Raw genomic sequence first — 19648 nt, 5'->3', positions numbered from 1 at the left:
GAGGGTACGAAGGAACATGTATTTGTCCTCAGCCAGAGTCCCAGACTGCCCAGATAATGAAATTGGGTCAGGTGCTGTTGGGTAACTGAGACTATTTTGGGACCCCTGTGTTGCTATTTATTAGGATACTGGAGGGATATCCATTAACCAGTGTGACTAGAATATGTAATGAACAAGTCCAGAGAATGAATGAATTCCTGAGTGGATCAGAGACCTCTTCTAAGGGTCTTTTTGTTAACTTTGTTGCTCCTACCCTTCGCTCTTGCCACTTAGTCTGTGCCCCACTAAGAGGGTAAAGGGAAGCTCAGAGTATTGTCTCTGTCTCCTTCAGGATATGAAGGTTTAGTTAGACGCTCAGACCTGCTTTTAGACCAACAAAACCTGGTTAAGCAGTCCCTTATTAAATGCCAAGCCCATAGAAGGTGAGGCACTAAAATAGGCCATTAATCAGATAATTTATCAGTATCTGACCTGATTAAACCTTATTTTTAGAGCTATAAAAAAAAGTCCTGTTTGTATCAGCAAATGGGGAGAGCACATAGTAATCAGTATCTTTGATTTCTTAGAACTAATGACAGAGTCCAAGCCTTAGCCTTTCCTTTCCCTGACTGATGTTTAAATGCTTGACCCTGAATTCCAACCATGTTCTAGATTAGTACAGAGATGTAATTTAATCCTCACAAGACCTCTGAAACAGTGAGTATTACTCTCATTTTATAATACTAAAACTCAGAGTATTTGACGTGATCTGCCCTGGGTTACAGGTGGTGAGTAACAAAGTTGAGATCGAGTCCAGATTTCCATGTGTTCAGGTCTGAAGCTCTGCTCTTTACGCTGTACTAATACAGAATAAAATCTGACAGGTATATCAGTTTTGCTTTGGGTCTAAGGTGTTTTAGCACATCTACAAGTAAAGATAACTTTTGGGCTATTTGCTCTGCAGTTACCAGTAATGCATATGTGTGTGTGTATCTACACACATGAATATATATACATAAATATATATATATTTTTTTAAATTTTACTTTAAGTTCTGAGATACATGTGCAGAACGTGCAGGTTTGTTACATAGGTATACATGTGCCATGGTGGTTTGCTGCACCCATCAACCCATCATCTAGATTTTAAGCCCTGCATGCATTAGGTATTTGTCCTAATGGTCTCCCTCTTCGCATGTTGTATATTTTTATTTTTGTAGACTCTGTTCTAGTTTATCTCCCCTCAGTATGTTAAAGTACAAAAAGCATGGTCTCTGGATTCAGACAACCCTGAACTTGGATTTTAGCTTTACCATTTAAACATTAAGTTACTTTTCCAAACTTGAGTTTTCCCATTTTAAAAAGTGGGGTAATGTCTGCTTCATCAATTGGTATATTTGTATCTATTCTTATAAATATGTGTAATAAATTACCCCAAAACTTAGTGGCATAAAATGATAAGCACTTATCACCTCACAGTTTCTGTGAGTCAGTAATTAGGGAGCAGCTTAGTGGGGTGTTCTCGCTTGGGGCCTTTCCTGAGATTTCGGTCAAGCTGTTGGCTGGAGCTGCAGTCATCTGAAAGCTTGACCAGAGCTTGGAGGATCCACTCCATGTGTACAGCTCACTCACATGGCTCTGTAGTGCCCTCAGTTCCTCAGTGTGCCGGCCTCTCCGTTGGTTGGTTGAGTGTCCCCCAGTATGGCAGCCACCCTTTCCCAGAGTGTCGAATAAAGAGGGGAAGTAGTGTTCTCCTCCCACACACCAAGGCAGGAGTGAAGACTGTTTGAGCCCCTTTCCCAGTCTGGGCCTTTAAGTCTGGGTCCTTTCAGAATAGTGACTTTTCAGAGGCAGTGCAGCTGCCAACTCAACTTTTAGCATTCTAGATGGTTCTAATGTACAGTCTTGGAAATGAGTCCCCAAAGCAAAAGCTGATAGTACTGAATTCATAGTACTATTGCCAATAACTGACTCAAAGTGGGTGTCCTCTTTTGGTCAAAGGAGAGTGAAAATGGGAAAATATACCACATATAAGCTGATATCTGAAATTTATATCTCTAACATAGAACATTTCCCTGAGCTCCAGACTTGCTATTTTACTGCCTACTTCATATTTTTGCGTGGATGTTAAATAAGTATCTTTTTTTTTTTTTTTGAGACAGAGTCTTACTCTGTCACCCAGGCTGGAATGCAAGGGCATGATCTTGGCTCACTGCAACCTCCACATCCCGCGTTCAAGCGATTCTCTCGCCTCAGCCTCCCAAGTAGCTGGGATTACAAGCACCCGCCACCATGCCCAGCTAATTTTTGTATTTTTGTAGAGACGGGGTTTCACCATGTTGGCCAGGCTGGTCTCGAACTCCTGACCTTAGGTGATCCGCCCACCTCGGCCTCCCAAAGTGCTGGGATTACAGACGTGAGCCACCGCACCTAGCCGTATGTTAAATAAGTATCTTAAACTTACCATGTTCTTCTAGACCTTGACCTTCTGGTTTTTACCACCACTATTTCTGTCTTTTAACAAAACAAACTAAGATTAAGCAAACAAAAACCACTCATTCTTTTGCAAAATCTTCCTCATCTTAGTAACTGTCAACTACATTCTCGTAGTTACTCAGGTGGAAACCTTGGTGTCTCCTTGACTCCTTTTCTTCTCACAATCCACATCCAATCCATTAGCAAATAGGTTAACTCAACCTCCAAAATATACCTGGAATCTCACCATTTCTTGTTATTTCCACTATGACTGCCCCCGTGGAAACCAGCCTCTCCCTTGCCTGGGTGACTTTAATAGCCGCCTGCTGGGTCTTGCTTCCACTGCTGTCTCTACCGTTCTTGTTCACATAGTAGCCACGGGGAGCCTGTTAAAACACACCCATCATGTTACAACTGCACATAGTATTCACCAGTGGCTTCCCGACTTAACTTACTGTAACTGCCAAAGTCATGATGGTGGCCTACAAAGTCCTGCTTAATCTGGGTCCCCAGTCTCTCTGATTTCTTTTATCTCCTGCACTCTTCTCCTTGCTTACTATGTTCCAATCAAATCCTCTTTGCTGTTCCTTGTACATAACAAGCACAGTCCTACCTCAAGACCTTTGCATTTCCCTCGACCTAGAGTGTTCTTCCTACAGATATGTGTGACCTACTCCCTTCTTTTCTTTTTTGCTGGGAGACCAGAGTTTTATTACTATTTAAATCAGTCTCCCCTAGCTTTCAGGGAGCAGAGTTTCTAAGGAAACTTGGTGGGTAGGGGGAAGCCAGTGAGCCAGGAGTGCTGATTGGTTAGAGATGAAATCGTAGGGAGTCAGGAGCTGTCTTCTTGTGCTCAGTCAGTTCCTGGGTGGGGGTCACAAGATCAGATGAGCCAGTTTATTGATCTGGGTGGGGCCAGCTGATCCATCAAGTGCAGGGTCTGCAAAATATCTCAAGCACTGATCTTAGGAGCAGTTGAGGGAGGGTCAGAATCTTGTAGCCTCCAGCTGCATGACTCCTAAACCATAATTTCTAATCTTGTGGCTAATGTTAGTCCTACAAAGACAATCTAGTCCCCAGGCAAGAAGGGAGTCTATTTTGGGAAAGGGATGTTACTGTCTTTGTTTAAACTATAAGTTTCTCGCAAAGTTAGTTCAGCCTGCGCCCAGGAACAAACAAGCACAGCTTGGAGATTAGAAGTAAGATGGAGTCAGTTAAGTTAGATCTCTTTCACTGTCTCAGTCATAATTTTGCAAAGATGGTTTCAGTCCCTCCCTTGGGGTTTTAAAACACCTTAATCTTAAGGTGTAGGCTCTGAAGATGGGAAAAGGCCTTCGATCACTCTGGCTTCTTCCTGCTGATAGGGGACGTAGTGGGAATGGGAGTGAACCCTAAACTGAGAAGAGCAGAACCACTTTGTAACTGTCTAGGTGTACTCATGCAGGCCTGGCTGGGATTCCAGGGCTTGTGTGGGAAAAACATTACTACTCTCATCTATAGTTTTACTGCAGTGTTTAAGTGAACAGCCTACTATAAGGTAAATAATGAGTCCTAGGATGAGGAGCACAGTTACCAATTTTAAAAGCAAAGATTTGAAAGCATTAGTCTGGGGACTTCTTTTTTTTTTTTTTTTTTGAGACGGAGTCTTGCTGTGTCACCCAGGCTGGAGTGCAATGGCCAGATCTCGGCTCACTGCAAGCTCCGCCTCCCGGGTTCACGCCATTCTCCTGCCTCAGCCTCCCGAGTAGCTGGGACTACAGGCACCCGCCACCTCGCCCGGCTAGTTTTTTTTTTGTATTTTTTATTAGAGACGGGGTTTCACCGTGTTAGCCAGGATGGTCTCGATCTCCTGACCTCGTGATCCGCCCGTCTCGGCCTCCCAAAGTGCTGGGATTACAGGCTTGAGCCACCGCGCCCGGCCTAGTCTGGGGACTTCTAAACCACAAAGAATTTAGAATTTCATCTAAACTGCAGGAAAAAACCTCTAGAACAGCTAACAACAGTATACTGTAGTTTTTCTTTTGAAGCATAATTTTTCTCTCTCTAGTCCCCATTTTTATTAAAAACAAATCATGATAGAACTAATTTGTTTAAAAAATAAACTTTAGTCTTACTGTACTTGGCCTGATTATTTGCATAAAGTGCAGCAAGAATAATTGTTTTTCACTTAGGGTTTTAAATTGGCTTTGTCAGAACTCTGTTCCATGAAGAATCTCAGATAAGACTTTGAAAAAGTCGAGTCCAGCCATGGGTTTGTACCCTCAATTACTTATGAGTTGGGCAAATTCCTCTCCTCTTGAGGTCCCAAGATAACTTGGAGTTCCTGGCTTGTCAGAAAGTGACATTCTTAGCCAGGCGTGGTGGCTCATGCCTGTAAACCCAGAACTTTGGGAGGCTGAGGTGGGTGGATCACCTGAGGTCAGGAATTCGAGACCAGCCTGGCCAACATGGTGAAACTCCATCTCTACTAAAAATACAAAATTAGCCAGGTGTGGTGGCAGATGCCTATAATCCCAGCTACTTGGGAGGCCAAGGCAGAAGAATCACTTGAACCCGGGAGGTGAAGGTTGCAGTCAACCAAGATCACACCACTGTACTCCAGCCTGGACAACACAGCGAGACTCCATTTCAAAAAAAAAAAGGTGACATTCTTTATTTACCACAGGTCAGGAACCTTGTATATACTCCCTTATTTTCTTCACGACCATGCTAAAGTTCACTTCATCACAAAAGCCTTACCCAACCGGTCTGACATATCTGGCGTGTAGTGGGTGCTCAGCAGGTGTTTGCCAGATGAATGAAGCATGGCTGGCTGGAGCAGCACATGGTAACCCTTCTGCTTCTGTCCCCATCTGGACATGCTGGGCCCTATGTGGCTATGGAGCCTGCTCCTTGGAGTGCTTAGAATTTATTGACTGAAGTAGCCATTTGATAATGGCTATAGCAGCAAAGCCCAGAATAACAAAAGAACCAACAAAACTGGAATTGGAACCAAGGCATATCGATTCTCTTTCCTATCTTGGATAACAGAGTGACATCTAGCCTGCTTTGAGTTTTACTGCTGCCAGATTACTGTAACCCAGCCAGGCGTGGTGGCTCACGCCTGTAATCCCAACACTTTGGGAGGCTGAGGCGGGCAGATCATCTGAGGTTAGGAGTTCGAGACCAGCCTGACCAACATGGTGAAACCCCATCTCTCCTAAAAAAACAAAATTAGCCGGGCGTGGTGGCTCACGCCTGTAATCCCAACACTTTGGGAGGCCGAGGTGGGCAGATCACCTGAGGTCAGGAGTTCGAGACCAGCCGGACCAACATGATGAAACCCCGTCTCTCTTAAAAATACAAAATTAGCCTGGCATGGTGGCGCATGCCTGTAATCCCAGCTGCTCAGGAGGCTGAGGTGGAAGAATCACTTGAAACCGGGAGGCAGAGGTTGCTGTGAGCTGAGATCGCACCATTGCACTCCTTCCTGGGCGACAAGAGCGAAACTCTGTCTCCAAAAAAAAAAAATTACTGTAACTGGTGAAGCATTGGCGGGTAATACAGTTAAGATAAAAGAAAGCTAAATCCAGAGAATTAGCTTTTATCTCAGGCTTCTTTGATCCTTGAAACTTACTTAATTTTTAGACTACAGTTGCTGTTTATTTCTTCCTAAGTGATCCCTATAAATAGGGAAGAGCAACAGCCTCTAGTATGTCTTGAAAGTCCTTCTATATTGGGTTCAGTCTAAGAATTGTTGCAAATCAGGTGTCCAAGGCAGAGTCTTAAGTTGTTAATAAAAGGTCTTGGGGCCAGGTGCAGATGCAAACACCTGTAATCCCAGCACTGTGGGAGGCCAAGTTGAGAGGATCACTGAGGTCAGGAGTGCAGGACCAGCCTGGGCAATGCAGTAAGGACCTCGTCTGTACAAGAAATTTAAAAATTAACCAGGTGTGGTGGCACGTGCCTGTAGTTCTAGCTACTCGGGAGCTGAAGATCACTTAAGCCCAGGAGCTTGAGGCTACAGTGAGCAGTGATCATGCCACTATGCTCCAGCCTGGATGATAGAATAAGACCCCATCTCAGTCAATCATTCAATAATAAAAAAAAAAAATCTCTTGGGAGACTGGTTGAATTTCCTGTTCATTCCTTTCTTCTTCCTTGCGAAGACCAGTTTCTGGATTCCCTCTTTCCTGGGAGAGCCTTGGTCATTGTTATTCATTGAGTAGCTTCTCCAAGCATTCATTGTTTTTACATACCTTGTAATAGGACTTGATTGTAGTTGTTTTATCTCAGAATCTCATTTCCTTAAGGGAATGTGTGATATTTGACAGGATGCGTAATTGTTGTTCATGCAGGTGTTTTAAGAAAAAACTTGGGCTAATAGAAGAGTTAATAGCATTTGTTTGCATTTTTCTTTAAAGGTGGGCTTAATCGAGGGCAGTTGGGCCTGCAACCTTTTCCAGTAGGTTGGAGAATCACCTACATTAGTAGAGCCTCACGTATTAGTAACCCTGGTATCTGCCTGGGCATCTTTAGTGGGTGGGAGTAGAGGATGGGATTGGTCCCTTTACCCTATTCTGACCTGAAGTGCTCTTCATCAAAGCTGAGTATGGCAGTAAGCATAAAGACTGATTACATTACAAGCAGGGCTCTGAGCCAGAAGGTGGGGCCTTTGTATCCTGTTTGGAGTAGGCTTCCATGGTAACTGCGTCTAACGCTTTCTCACAGCCGCTCCTGACATCACTGGCCATAAACGGAGTGAGAACAAGAATGAAGGGCAGGATGCCACGATGTATTGCAAGTCAGTTGGCTACCCCCACCCAGACTGGATATGGCGCAAAAAGGAGAACGGGATGCCCATGGTGAGTAGGAGGCAGGCCCGGGGTCTCTGGTTGCTGGAGTTTTCCCTGCAGAGGTCCAGACATGTGGGTCAGTTACTTTACTAGTTGTATCCTCAGATGTGTGCATGGCGAGGGTCATCCTTTCTAGAGTCATGAACGGTTTACAGCATGAATTAGGAGGTCAATGATAGTCTCTTCCGGCACAAAAATCCCTGTACATGATTTGTTAAAGCTGTCCATCTGGTAAGAGATTAGATTGCTCGCTGTATTAGTCCATTCTCACATTGCTATAAATAACTTCCAGAGACTGGGTAATTTATAAAGAAAAAAGGTTTAATTGGCTCACAATTCCACTGGCTTTACAGGAAGCATTGCCGGGGAGGCCTCAGGAAACACAGGAAAGATGATCTTTCCTATCTTAGACAACAGAGTGACATCTGGCCTGCTTTCAGTTTTATTGCTTTCAGATTACTGTAACTAAAGGTGAGGCACTGACAGATAATATAGTTAAGATAAAAGAAAGCTAAATCCAAAGAATTAGCCTCCCCCTCAGGCTTCTTTGATCCTTGAAACTTTACCTATTTTTTAGACTACAGTTGCTGTTTATTTCTTCCTAAATGATCCCTATAAGTAGAGAAACTTAGAATCATGGTGAAAGGTGGAGGGGAAGCAAGCAGGTCCTGCGTGACTGGAAAGGAGGAAGAGAGCGAAGGAGGGAGGTGCTATACATTACAACCAGGTCTCATAGGGTCTCGTGAGAATTTACTGTCACAGGAACTTGAGCAAGGGGGCTATCCGCCCCCATGAACCTGTCACCTCCCACAAGGCCCCTCCTCCAACACTGGGGATTATAATTCAACATGAAATTTGGGTGGAGACAAAATCCAATCCATATCACTTGCCTTCAGGATAGGACACTGAAAGAACTGAGCCTAATTCTCATCTATTTATCCTGAAGAAAATACTGTTCTTGAAGTGGTCTTAGAGTACCTGCCTTGTTTTTTGGGAAACAAAGTACTGAGGGCAATTACTAGTACATTCCTGCAACACAGAACATACCGATAAGGAATCGGGGCAACCTGAGGAGGTCCAAGGGCAGCCTTGGCAGCCTTAGACGTTGGGAACCTGATGGTATTTGCCCCAGAAAAGATCAAAGAGAACATCTTTTTCGATCAGTGGGATGATTCATGATGGTGTTTGGAGAGTCAGAGCTTTAGACCCTCAACTTTCTCATTATGATTGTTGACCCGTTACCTTTTCTCTCAGAGAAGGTGTCAGCATTCCTCCTATCCTGGGGATCCTTTTTGATTATGTCTTCAGAATCCAAAAGGACCCTAAAGATCATTAATCCAGCTTCTTTGGAAGGGTTCCATAATAGCCAAGATAAATTAGTGGCAAAACCAAGAATTCTATCTAGTTTTTTTTTAAATTTCAAGTCCATTATTCTTCCCACTTCATGACATCTCGATAATAAAATGTTGAGTTGTAATAATGACTCCAACATCAGCGATGATTTCAGAGACCCGTTAATAAGAGGGAGCAGGGTGAGGACTGGAGAGGTGAAGATGCTGAGTTGAGTCTTTTTTACAAGACACTGAACTTTCTAAGGCACTGGCGAGGAAATGGCCACTTCTCTCTGCTGGTCACTGGGAAGGAGTGCCCTTGAGCTTTTGCCAAAGCAGGTTGGAATTAACTCAGTATGTGTTTTAATCTGAAAGATAAAGCTTGAGGCATCACAGACTAGCTGTTTTAAAAGCTGTGAGTTCCCCATTTCAGATGTAGCTGCACTCAAATGCTGACAAGATTGTATGCTGTACCTAGAATCATTTCCAGGATAATATTCCCCTTTTTCTCTCCTATTTCTGATTGTGCTTTAGTTGTTGCAGGGTAAAGACACATGAGTCTGTTTTTTCCCTGCCGGGATCTCATGAGCTGAGTGCAGTGAGCCATCCTGCTGAGTCCTGGCCTCTGCCTGTGCACTCTTGCACCTCTGCCTTCGCACCCATGTGAATCCCTGCCTGCACTGTGCCTCCCTATTTGATCAGCTGTCCTCCTCCACAGTCTACTGCAAATGTTAGCTCATCTGTGAAGCTTTCCCTGCCTCTTTCCGACAGTGGCCGCTCACTGTGCCCTACAGCACTCTATACACACTCTGCTGGGGCTTCTTAACACATTCCTGTAATCAGTCATCCCTCTTTGGATGTCTGGTTCCCTTTTGAGGCCAAGCTCCTTATTCATTTTTATTTTTAGGTTTGTCTTCTCCCTATCTCACCTTCTCCCTCCCACCTACCCTTAGTAGGATGTAAAGCATGCAACATATTTTAGTAAATATTTATTCTATTTTATTTGTTTGTTTTGTTTTGTGTTAAGACAGGGTCTTGATCTGTCTACCAGGCTGGAGTGCAGCAACCTCCTAGGCTCAAGTAATCCTCCTGCCTCAGCCTTCTGTGTAGCTGGGACCACAGGTGTACACTACTATGCTCAGCTAATTTTGTTTTTGATTTTTTGTAGAGATGGGGTCTCAGTTTGTTGCCGAGGCCAGTCTTGAACTCCTGGGCTCAAGCGATCCTCCCACCTTAGCTTCCTAAAGTACTGAGGTTATAGGCATGAGCCTCTATGCCCAGTCATAAACATTTGTTGATTGATTGGATAACCTTTCCTCTTAACCCTGTAGTCCTTAAATGAAAGTTATGAATTTCCCCCAGTCTGACTAGGAGTGAGTTCTTAGCATTGTTTGTGGAGGAAGTTTAAGAAAACTTCCTCAGAACTCACCAAGCATGAAGTCGCTGACTCTGAGGTCATCAGAGAGGTCTGAGGTCCCCAGGCATGCCTGACTGTGGGGGTTGCACTCCTCCTCCCGCCATCCTCTTTCTGCTGTGGTTTCTTACCTGGTGTTTGAGGAAGCATTTACTAGGTTGTTGGACTTTTCTGAGTCTCCAGGCAATAGGACCTGCACTCATTTCGTGGAAGTTGGGGAAGTCCGAGGACCGATGGTAAGGGAGGCTCGCCTGGCTCTGTTAGAAGTGTATTGATTTGTTGTTGTTGATACTGAAGGGAAATCATTAATGAAATGCCCGTAGACACTGCTTCCTCGTTCTGGCTGGTGCCTGAAAAGAACGGAGAGCAGTGTCACTCTCTCTTGAACATGAGCTCAATTACTCACTCTCACCTTTGTGTATTATCACTTCTTTGCAGGACATTGTCAACACCTCTGGCCGCTTCTTCATCATCAACAAGGAAAATTACACTGAGTTGAACATTGTGAACCTGCAGATCACGGAAGACCCTGGCGAGTATGAATGTAACGCCACCAACGCCATTGGCTCCGCCTCTGTTGTCACTGTCCTCAGGGTGCGGAGCCACCTGGCCCCACTCTGGCCTTTCTTGGGAATTCTGGCTGAAATTATCATCCTTGTGGTGATCATTGTTGTGTATGAGAAGAGGAAGAGGCCAGATGAGGTTCCTGACGGTAAGGGCATCCCTACAAAATAGCTGTACTGTTGGGGTTGGTTCCTTCGGGTGGTTTCCAAGTACCCAAAGAGGACTATAGGGATGTTGGGATTCAATCCCTAAAGGAAAGAAGGAAAATTCTTATACCAGTTCCTAACCTACCCCCTACCCGTAAGATTTTTTTTTCTTTCTTTCTTTTTTTTTTTTTTTTTTTTTTTGCATTAGCCATCTAGAGCTGTCCTTAGCTCTCTCCCTCTGTTTGGGTGTTTTCCAAACCCTAGTCCCATCTGCCTTTCAGGCCCCATGCGGTGAATGGGCAGCTGTCAGTCTCTTTGTTCAGCTCTGTCCTCCTTCAATACAGATCATCAGGCAGATTGAGCTTGAGGAGAATCCAAGTCAAGCCTAGAAGCCACCCCAAGATCGCAGGCCACCTGGCCTTTCAGGCAGATTTAAGGTACCTAACTGGTTGTCACATGGTTGCCTGGTGTAGCCCCTGTAGGTAACTGCCCCAGCCCAGTCAGACTGTTCTCAGAAAAGCCATTGGAACGAGCCAGCGTTTGGTTCCTTGGTTGGTCCCTTTGATGGGTTTCCAAGGCTCTCTACTGGGTGGCTTTCCATCTGTGTCTCACAGACAAAGGAGAGTCTGATGTATCCACCCATCTAGTGTAAGACAGAGATAGCGAAGGCAGAACAAATGGAGTCCATGCCCCGAGGCTGTGCCCTCAAGCTGACCTAGGGTCAGGGAAGGGAGGAGATGGTAGCAGCAGAACCACAGCACACCATTAAGCACTGGAAAGAGCAAGAGCTGAAATCGGAGGTTATTGGATATGCCTAGAGTCAGAAAAGCCTTGGGAAATTTTTGGTGATCGATTTTTTGGTCTCTCACCCTGGGAAGGGGGAAGCTGCTGATGGAGACTTCTATCTGCAGTACTTCAGGTTCCCAGCTGGCTCCCCATCCCCACCCTATAACATGACCAGCATAAAGAAATTAATTGGCCAACTGTTACCACTACTAGTCTGTCCCTGGCTAGACTAGACAGATGGGTGTGCCCCTGGGCTCAGTGGCAGCCAACCTGGGGTAATGGTGGGGTTGCCAGCTGTAGTCCAGCTGTTCTGGGGCCTGTGTTTGTGCACCTGTGGTGCTGTATCCTGCTCCACAGAGCTGGCTGTCCAGGGGAGAATACAAAGTGACATCTGGTGCCCCCTCAGAAAGAGTGTGGCCCCAGAGGCATGCCATTGGCTTTAGACTCTCTGGGAGGACATGTTTGAGAGCAACAGCCCCTTCCCCATCTTTTTCTTTCTTCTCAGCAGTTCTAAATCTCTCTGCCTGCAGTAAGTAGAGTGAGTGGCTGGTGAGGAGGTTTGTTGATGACACTGACAGTATCTGGTGACTCCCTCCAGGTGTGCACTCAGCAGTGAGCTGGGCAGAGGCATGGGAGGGACGTTGGCTGGGAGCAGATGGCCTCTGTAAATGAGTCTCTAGTTTCCTGCAACCTGGGAGTGTCCCGGGGAGCTTTACTTTCCTACTTTATGAAGTGAACCTGCTTTCTTTGGGATTTCATGTACTCCTAATGCTTTTTTCCTCCAGATAGTTCTCTTTTCTGCTACATATTAGGACTCCCAAGGCAAGAGTGCACCTTTGTTTAGATCTGGGAGTAAAGGGAAAGAGCTGTCTGTCTCTCGTGTGTTTTCAGCTTGGCTCTGTGGGATCAGTTATGCCTCATTCCTGAAAAGGGCCTTTTTATCCCCCCAGAATGCTTTTCCTTTGCCAATACCACCTTCCTCAGCCTGCCCTTTGGAAAGGTTGAGAAGCTTAAAAAGTCAGGTAACAGAAGGCATAGATGGGCTTCAGAACCTGATTTGTAAATGTTAAGGCAAGGCTGGCTGCCACTGGTGAGAGTGACGCAGCAGCCTATAAGAAGTCACTGCGCGTATGAGGTTGCGATCACAGTGCATGTGGCAGGTTAGATTTGAGAAATGGTTAGGATTGTTCTGTTGGACAAGTGCAGACACCTGCCCAGGGAAGCAGCTCTCTTTTTTTAAGAGTTCCTTGGTTATTGAATTCAAATGGGGGACCAGTTTGTTATAGGAGACATCTGTGACCAGCAAATCTGAACAGCTTCCTGGAAATACCTCTTTTAAACTAAGTTATTATAGACAGTGAACGAATCCTACCCGTAAAAGAGATGACGGCAGGGTAAGTGCAAAGTAAAACCTCCTTGCTCTAGTCTCTTGGGAGAATATTGTAACGAAAGCAGCATTTACTTCGTTGTTGCATTGGGGTGAAAAATCTGAGATGCTGGAATAATCGCAATGTTTGCCTTCTCTCCTTCCCTTCCTGCCAGCCAGTGAGGGCCAGGCTCCACTCTCCATCTTCACACCCTGCCCTTGCTCCAGCATTTCCATTCTGTTTTTCTCCTCTGTCTTTCTCTCTTTCTCTCAAATTCCTCCCTGCTTCCACCCCTGCCCGCTTTTCTTCTCCTTTCCTGGAAGTAATCATTAAACAAAAGAAAAAGTTGAATGTTCTTTGGTGAGTTTTCCTTCTTCTCTGCCTTTTCCTTCTTTAGCCAGTTCTCCTCAACCCCTGTGCACTCCATAGGAAGAACAAACTTACCTGTCTGCTTTCTTCCCATGCGCTCCTCCCCAAATTTTCATTTAGATATATACATACACTCCTTTTTGGAATAAATGAAGAGGTACGTTATATTTGACACAAACTTGGGAGTGTTAGAGGTGATTAAGTGTTTACCTATCAGATAACCATCTGTGGCTCTGTGTTGGATTTTTTATACCATTAGGAAAATGGGGATTTTTTATAGGCCTGGCATACTTCTTCTTTGCCAACTAGCACTTTATTATCAAGATACACCCATGGCTCATTTCAGACTCACTGAACTTTTTTTATGTGAACGCACAGTCTTCATATTTTGAGCAGTCTGTGAGTTCTTGGTAACTCATCCCCTTACTACAAAAGCACTAAGTGAACGATACAAAAGTATAAAAGCACAAATTTCAACTTATATAGTTTAGTTTATGTTTCACTAGAAAATCAAATATTACTTTAGATTCCTCACATTGAAAATGCTTAGGATTGAGGTTTAGCTGCTTCCTTTAAAAAAAAAAAAAAAGAAAAGAAAGCCCATGTCTTTTTTCTTGATCTACTGGAGTATTCTCAGGCCATTTCCTACATGAAAGTTCCCACCTGCGTCCCTTTAGTCCCTTGTATGGTCTCTTTGAGGATCAGTGCCCACTACGTTGTCTTCTAGGTGGATTAATCTACAGATCACCTTTACCTTCAGTATTTTCAGGAACAGGTGAATCATGGAGTCAAATAAGAGCTTTTTTTTGTTCACTTTACTCACCACTTGATTGAATTCCCTGAAAATGTTAAATGATAATTCTCTAAAAAGATCAGGTCAAGCTATCAGCCTTTAGCCTTCCATCCATGTCACAGCTGGGCACCTGCTTGGGTGCGCCTTCTGTGTTGGTGTCCTGCTGACTGCACTCCAGGAGCAGTCAGCATGTGCTCTCAAGCCTCCCCTCCCCAGGCCCTGGAGGAATGAATGGGGGAGTGAACCCACTTAGTTGTTGAGGGCTTCAGTTCTTCTGGATATTTTAGTGACCTCACAGACAGCATATTAAAACAGGAGCTGATTTAAGAAAAGTGCTGGCACCAAAAAAGAACTTCCGGTTTTTACATTGGGATAATTGTTATAAGCAAGTCAAAGGGACTCTCTTCAAGTTACTGATGGAGAAGATACTTGAGGCTTTTTGGGGGGCCATTTTTAGTGGCTCTGATATATCCAAGCTCTTTTAGACACTTTAGAATGAAGAGCTGTTCTAATGTTCCAAAATCTATTAGTTGGTCAAAACATTTGGTAGCATATGAAGCTTTATACAGGCTAGGGATATTGGAAAAGAAATGCGACTTTTAAAATGACACCTAAAACATGCATTCAGTGTCTAGTCTGTTATCTAGGGGCCATCTGTCAGTAACAAGTTACCTTATGGAGAAAATGCAATAGAACCAAACAAGGAAGGAAATAGGAAGTAACTCTTAGTCTCTCTTGGGTTTAATGCTAACCTGCTAAGGTCAGGCAAAATTTAAGTGAATTTAGAAGCCATAAAACCTTCTAGTGAGATGAATGCAGTGACAAAGGACCTTTGACCAGAGAGTCAGCTCTTCATTATTCGGACTTTAAAGCCATCTTTTTGGAGGTGATACTGTATTAGGCAGTCTGGTATTTACTAGACCTTGCAGAGCACCCCTTCTAGATGAGGCGGATATAGGGGGAGCGAGGGCTGTGGTCCATTCAGTTGGGAAGATGGAACACACAGATAAATCAGTGTGTGCTACAGCTCCACCGGGAACTTCACTCTCATAAGGTGGATTCCAGAAGCATCTTGTTTCCATTCTCCCCCAAGTCCTCTTCCTCTCATCCAGCCAGTGGCTGTAATACTGAGGTGGAGAGAACAGTCATTGTTTAAGCTGGCTATCTTTTGGCCTGAGGGTTTGGGGTATGTTGATATTTGTCGGTTACTATGACTTCTTTTTTTTCCCCCCTCAATTGCATCAAACCCTTAAAACATGGTGGTAAGTGAGCGATATGCATGCTTTTGGAGTTTGTTTAATCTCCGCTTCAGTCTATACGATGCACAGTTCATAATGTTAACACTTTTCTTCAAGTTTACTTCATTCACTTTCACAACTAATTTGGATTTCAGTTTGCTGTTTAATCCTCATTTACTTTGATTTTTGTATCTTTTTCTGTAATTCTGTTCTTTCCCTCTCCCCTGACTTCCCTGTTAGGGGTCAAGTCGTTTTTTTGTCTGACCTGTAGGGGAGAGTGGTGCTGCAGATAGTGATTCAGTCCAGGAGAGTGGGGAGACATGAGGCTCTTTTGTTTGTCAGTGTGAAAGTGGATTTGGGGAGACAGATGAAGGGGGCTCCTGGGATTTTGCCCCCTTGTGAATCTCAGCTGCTCCCACTTGCAGGCATGGCAGCTACGCCGGAGGCACTGTCGCTAAAACACCTCCATGCAACCCTTTGCATGTTACCAGCTTGTTGGGCTGGAAAGTGACATTACTAATCAGACACCAGGGAATACCCACACTCCAAAAGGAAAAACAGCCCGTGGTGTGAGGTGCTTGGGTTGGTGCCTACAGTGTCATGCTTTGAAAAGATTAGCCTGGCTATTGCGATTCTCCCTCCCCTGCTTTTTATTTTAAATTTGGGAGTAGATTGGTGTATTCTTGATTCGGCTATCTTGCATTAGAATTTTGTATTTTCGAGTGCACAGCCAGAGCACTAAAAATATTCCAAGTTTGCTCCTGTGTCTTTTCATTTAAATCCCCAAAGTGCTTAGTTCCTAGCATGTAGCTGAGCTGACTTGGCCGGGATGCTGAGCATTAGGATGTTGTGAGGGGAGAATTTAGGCTGGGCTTGTGTGTCTTAGTACCTGGTATGTCTTTGTATCTCTCCACTGCATACACAGCACACAGATGTCTTGGGTGTCCTTAAGTCTTAGTTTGTTCTCTGTACCTGTTTGATAGTGTATACCGTTGTTAGTAGTGGACTCCTGTGGACACTAGTGTGTCGCTAGCCTATTGTTTTGGCTGATGAGTCATTGGTTTGTGGTTAGTTCTTTTTTTTGAAATCCTTTTTTGCTCCAGTCACTGTGTGTGCTGGCGGTGGCTTTGCCTCTCCGTTGCCTCGAAGGAACAGGTGGAGCAATGTCTCCCTCTGACAGACATTACTCCCGACGTGTGCTCCTGCAGATGCCTACACTGAGACTGTAATCTCCATAACTGCTTCATGTGCACCAAGCCCCCTTGTGGAATCCTGCTGAGAGTTTTTCTAGAAGCCTTCAGTGAAATCAAACTGTTCTGAATCATTTAGTCTACCTGACTTTTGTGTAATAAAAACAAACTAAGAGCACTTACTTGTTCCCTTCCCCTTGTGGGCCTTTTTAAAACATTCTGTCTCTGAATGTATATCTCTGCTTAAAGGGGATCAAGTTGCACTTAGTTGAAACACGAAAGACATATAAATCAGAACCATAAAGTATCAATTTAAGAAGGCTTAAACTCATATAATGTCAGCTTTTTGATTTTAAAAAAGTTATCTCATGGCTCCCCTGGGTTTGGCTTCTGGTTTTGGCCAGGGCAAAAGAGTGAGCCTGTCTTTCTGAAGTCTTTTCTAGAGGGATGTCACCACTGTTCAGCTCTCCTTGGTGTCTCACAGAACATCCTCTGGTATACATACACTTGTTGCTGGCATAGCCCAGCATGGCTGACCCAATTTAGGTTGAACTATTGTGGTTGCCTCTTCTCAATCTCATTCTCCAGACTAAAGACTCTTCTAAAGATTACAAAACAGCAAGAAAAACAGAGTGCCCTTTGGGGAAGTGAGGATGTGTGGCTAAATGTACAGATTGTACACATCCATTCACATTGCAGGATTGAGCCAAAACTGCATGCATTCACCACAAGAAAACAAACAGCAGGATTTTACAACTGAAATGTTGGTTTGTCTTCTCATCTATTTAAGAGTGAACCACTGGAACTTGGGGACAAGATGAGTATAACAATGTTGCAGCCTATCTGTCCGCTACAGTTGCAGTTTTTCATGACAAGCATTCAAAGTGTTAACTAAAACCATTGAAACAACATACCTGCCATTTAAACTTGAATCTAGAAATAATAACTCCATGAGTGTTTTGCACCTCCAGATGGAATGGCCTTTAATAAATGCTGTGAGTAGCCATGATTGCCACTTGCAGTTTGCTATTCTATTAATCCTTATGTAGAATCTAACAGTTTTCTTCTTTCTTCTCTTATCTCTCATGGATTTTTAAAAAACTGAACACCATGTAGATGATGAACCAGCTGGACCAATGTAAGTACTTTATTGGACATTGATTGAACAGTATCTGATTGAATTATGTTGTGTTTGCACTTTAATCAAATGGAGTAGCTAAGATTGGAGGGGAAGACAGTGAGTGGAAATGAAGGTTGCAGTGTTGCAGATTTCTTAGCTTGACACAGATCTGACTAAAAACAACTTGATTCTCAGGATAGGCTATGCAGTCTTGTTTTCAGTGGCCATACAAAGTGGAATACCACGCAAAAAACTTCTTTTCAAATTTTGCATATTCGATATGCTTAAAATGTGGGGGAAATGGCCAGTATATCTGAGGCTTCCTGTTTTGTCAATGTTAAAACATTTCTGATCCCAAGCATTTCAGATGAGGAATACTCAACCTGTAGCTACTTAAGGAATGTTTTTTAATGCACTCATACTGTGCCACAAAATTTCTCACTACACCAGGGATGACAGTAAAAGAATCCCTGTATTTCCATGTGTTACACTTTCAAAGGTTGTTATTGACCAAGTTTAACTCATGTAATGCAATTTGAGGCTGGACTGTAGCCTGGATAAACAGTCTAGCCCCATTAACAATTGCTGGTATCCAAGAGAGGGTACTGCAGGTATGGAATCAATCTAAGCTGGGCAGAATCTCCTAGAGTTGGACTAAAGAGTGAGAAGCAGACAAACAGCACCCAAATTTGTTAAGTACCAGAGGGCCCAGCACTGCCAGGTTATGATTACCTTTTTTTTTTTTTTTTTTTTTTGAGACAGAGTCTTGCTCTGTCACCCAGGCTGGAGTGCAGTGGCGCAATCTCGGCTCGCTGCAAGCTCCGCCTCCCGGGTTCACGCCATTCTCCTGCCTCAGCCTCCCGAGTAGCTGGGACTACAGGCGCCTGTCACCACTGCCGGCCAATCTTTTGTATTTTTAGGAGAGACGGGGTTTCACCGTGTTAGCCTGGATGGTCTCGATCTCCTGACCTCATGATCCACCCGCCTCGGCCTCCCAAAGTGCTGGGACTACAGGCGTGAGCCACCACGCCTGGCCATGATTACCTTTTATCAGTTGAGAAGGGATAGTGGTGTTGTGTTCAGTGGAGAAAAGTTTTACATATTCTCACCTGTATAGCAATTATAGTTCAGAAATCAAAGGGAAAGTACTTGTCTGCCTTGGGGGTCAAAAGGAGGATAAAATGAGGTATATCCAGGTTGAGTCTACCTACTGCCAAAATCCATAATCTGAAATGCTTCAAAATCCGAAGTTTTTTTGTGTGCTCACTTGATGCTCAAAGGAAATGCTCATTGGAGCATTTTGAATTTGGGGTTTTCAGATTAGGGATGCTGAACTGGTAAGTATAATGCAAATATTCCAAAATCTAAAAAATTCAAAATCTGAAACATTTATGATCCCAAGCATTTCAGAGGAGGGATACTTCACCTGTAGCTACTTAATGTTTTTTTAATGCACTCATATTGTGCCACAAAATTTCTTACAACACCAGGGATGGCAGTAAGTGAATTTCCATGTGTTACACTTTCAAAAGTTATTGACTGAGTTTAACTCATGTAATGCAATTTTTCCTCCAAAGGAAAACCAACTCTACCAACAATCACAAAGATAAAAACCTGCGCCAGAGAAACACAAATTAAGTACTGCTTACAATGTAAGTATGGCCTTCTTTAGCAGTTTTTAAAATTATATTCAAATGAATGTACTTCTATTGACCTTTTTACAACTTCTTCAGTAATTGGTGTTATGTTGTAAAATCTTTTAATTCATTTCAGAGCAGCTGATAATGATGAAGCCAGTTCTGTCTGCCCAGTTTAGGGACTGGAAAGGAACATTTTTCAGCTGCGTTTTTTGCTGTTGTTTGGATTTTTTAACATGGAGTCTCACTCTATTGCCCAGGCTGCAGTGCAGTGGCGTGATCTTGGCTCACTGCAACCTCCACCTCCCGGGTTCAAGCAATTCTCCTGCCCCAGCCTCCTAAGTAGCTGGGATTCCAGGTGCCCACCACCACGCCCAGCTAAATTTTGTATTTTTAGTAGAGACA

At 43.9% G+C, this 19648-nt stretch overlaps 1 protein-coding gene across 6 annotated transcripts in view; it reads left to right on the top strand.

The window, feature by feature from the left end:
- NPTN (neuroplastin) overlaps window positions 1-19648 on the top strand; it is a 73155-nt gene that overhangs the window by 52034 nt on the left and 1473 nt on the right. For 2 of the 6 annotated variants that reach the window (XM_015142610.2, XM_015142608.3), the window contains 4 exons: window positions 7164-7297; window positions 10472-10745; window positions 17615-17624; window positions 19184-19258. In XM_015142610.2, coding sequence (XP_014998096.1) covers window positions 7164-7297; window positions 10472-10745; window positions 17615-17624; window positions 19184-19244 — 479 coding nt within the window. In that variant the 3' untranslated portion in view covers window positions 19245-19258. Of the gene's footprint in view, window positions 1-7163; window positions 7298-10471; window positions 10746-11087; window positions 13864-17602; window positions 17625-19183; window positions 19259-19648 lie in introns of those variants that run through there. The other 4 variants (XM_015142609.2, NM_001266786.1, XM_077937840.1 and 1 more) reach the window with 3 other exon arrangements.

Source organism: Macaca mulatta, chromosome 7 (assembly GCF_049350105.2).
Source record: "Macaca mulatta isolate MMU2019108-1 chromosome 7, T2T-MMU8v2.0, whole genome shotgun sequence".
In the NCBI taxonomy this organism is placed as follows: Eukaryota; Metazoa; Chordata; class Mammalia; order Primates; family Cercopithecidae; genus Macaca; species Macaca mulatta.
This window is presented reverse-complemented; position numbering and strand designations above follow the sequence as displayed.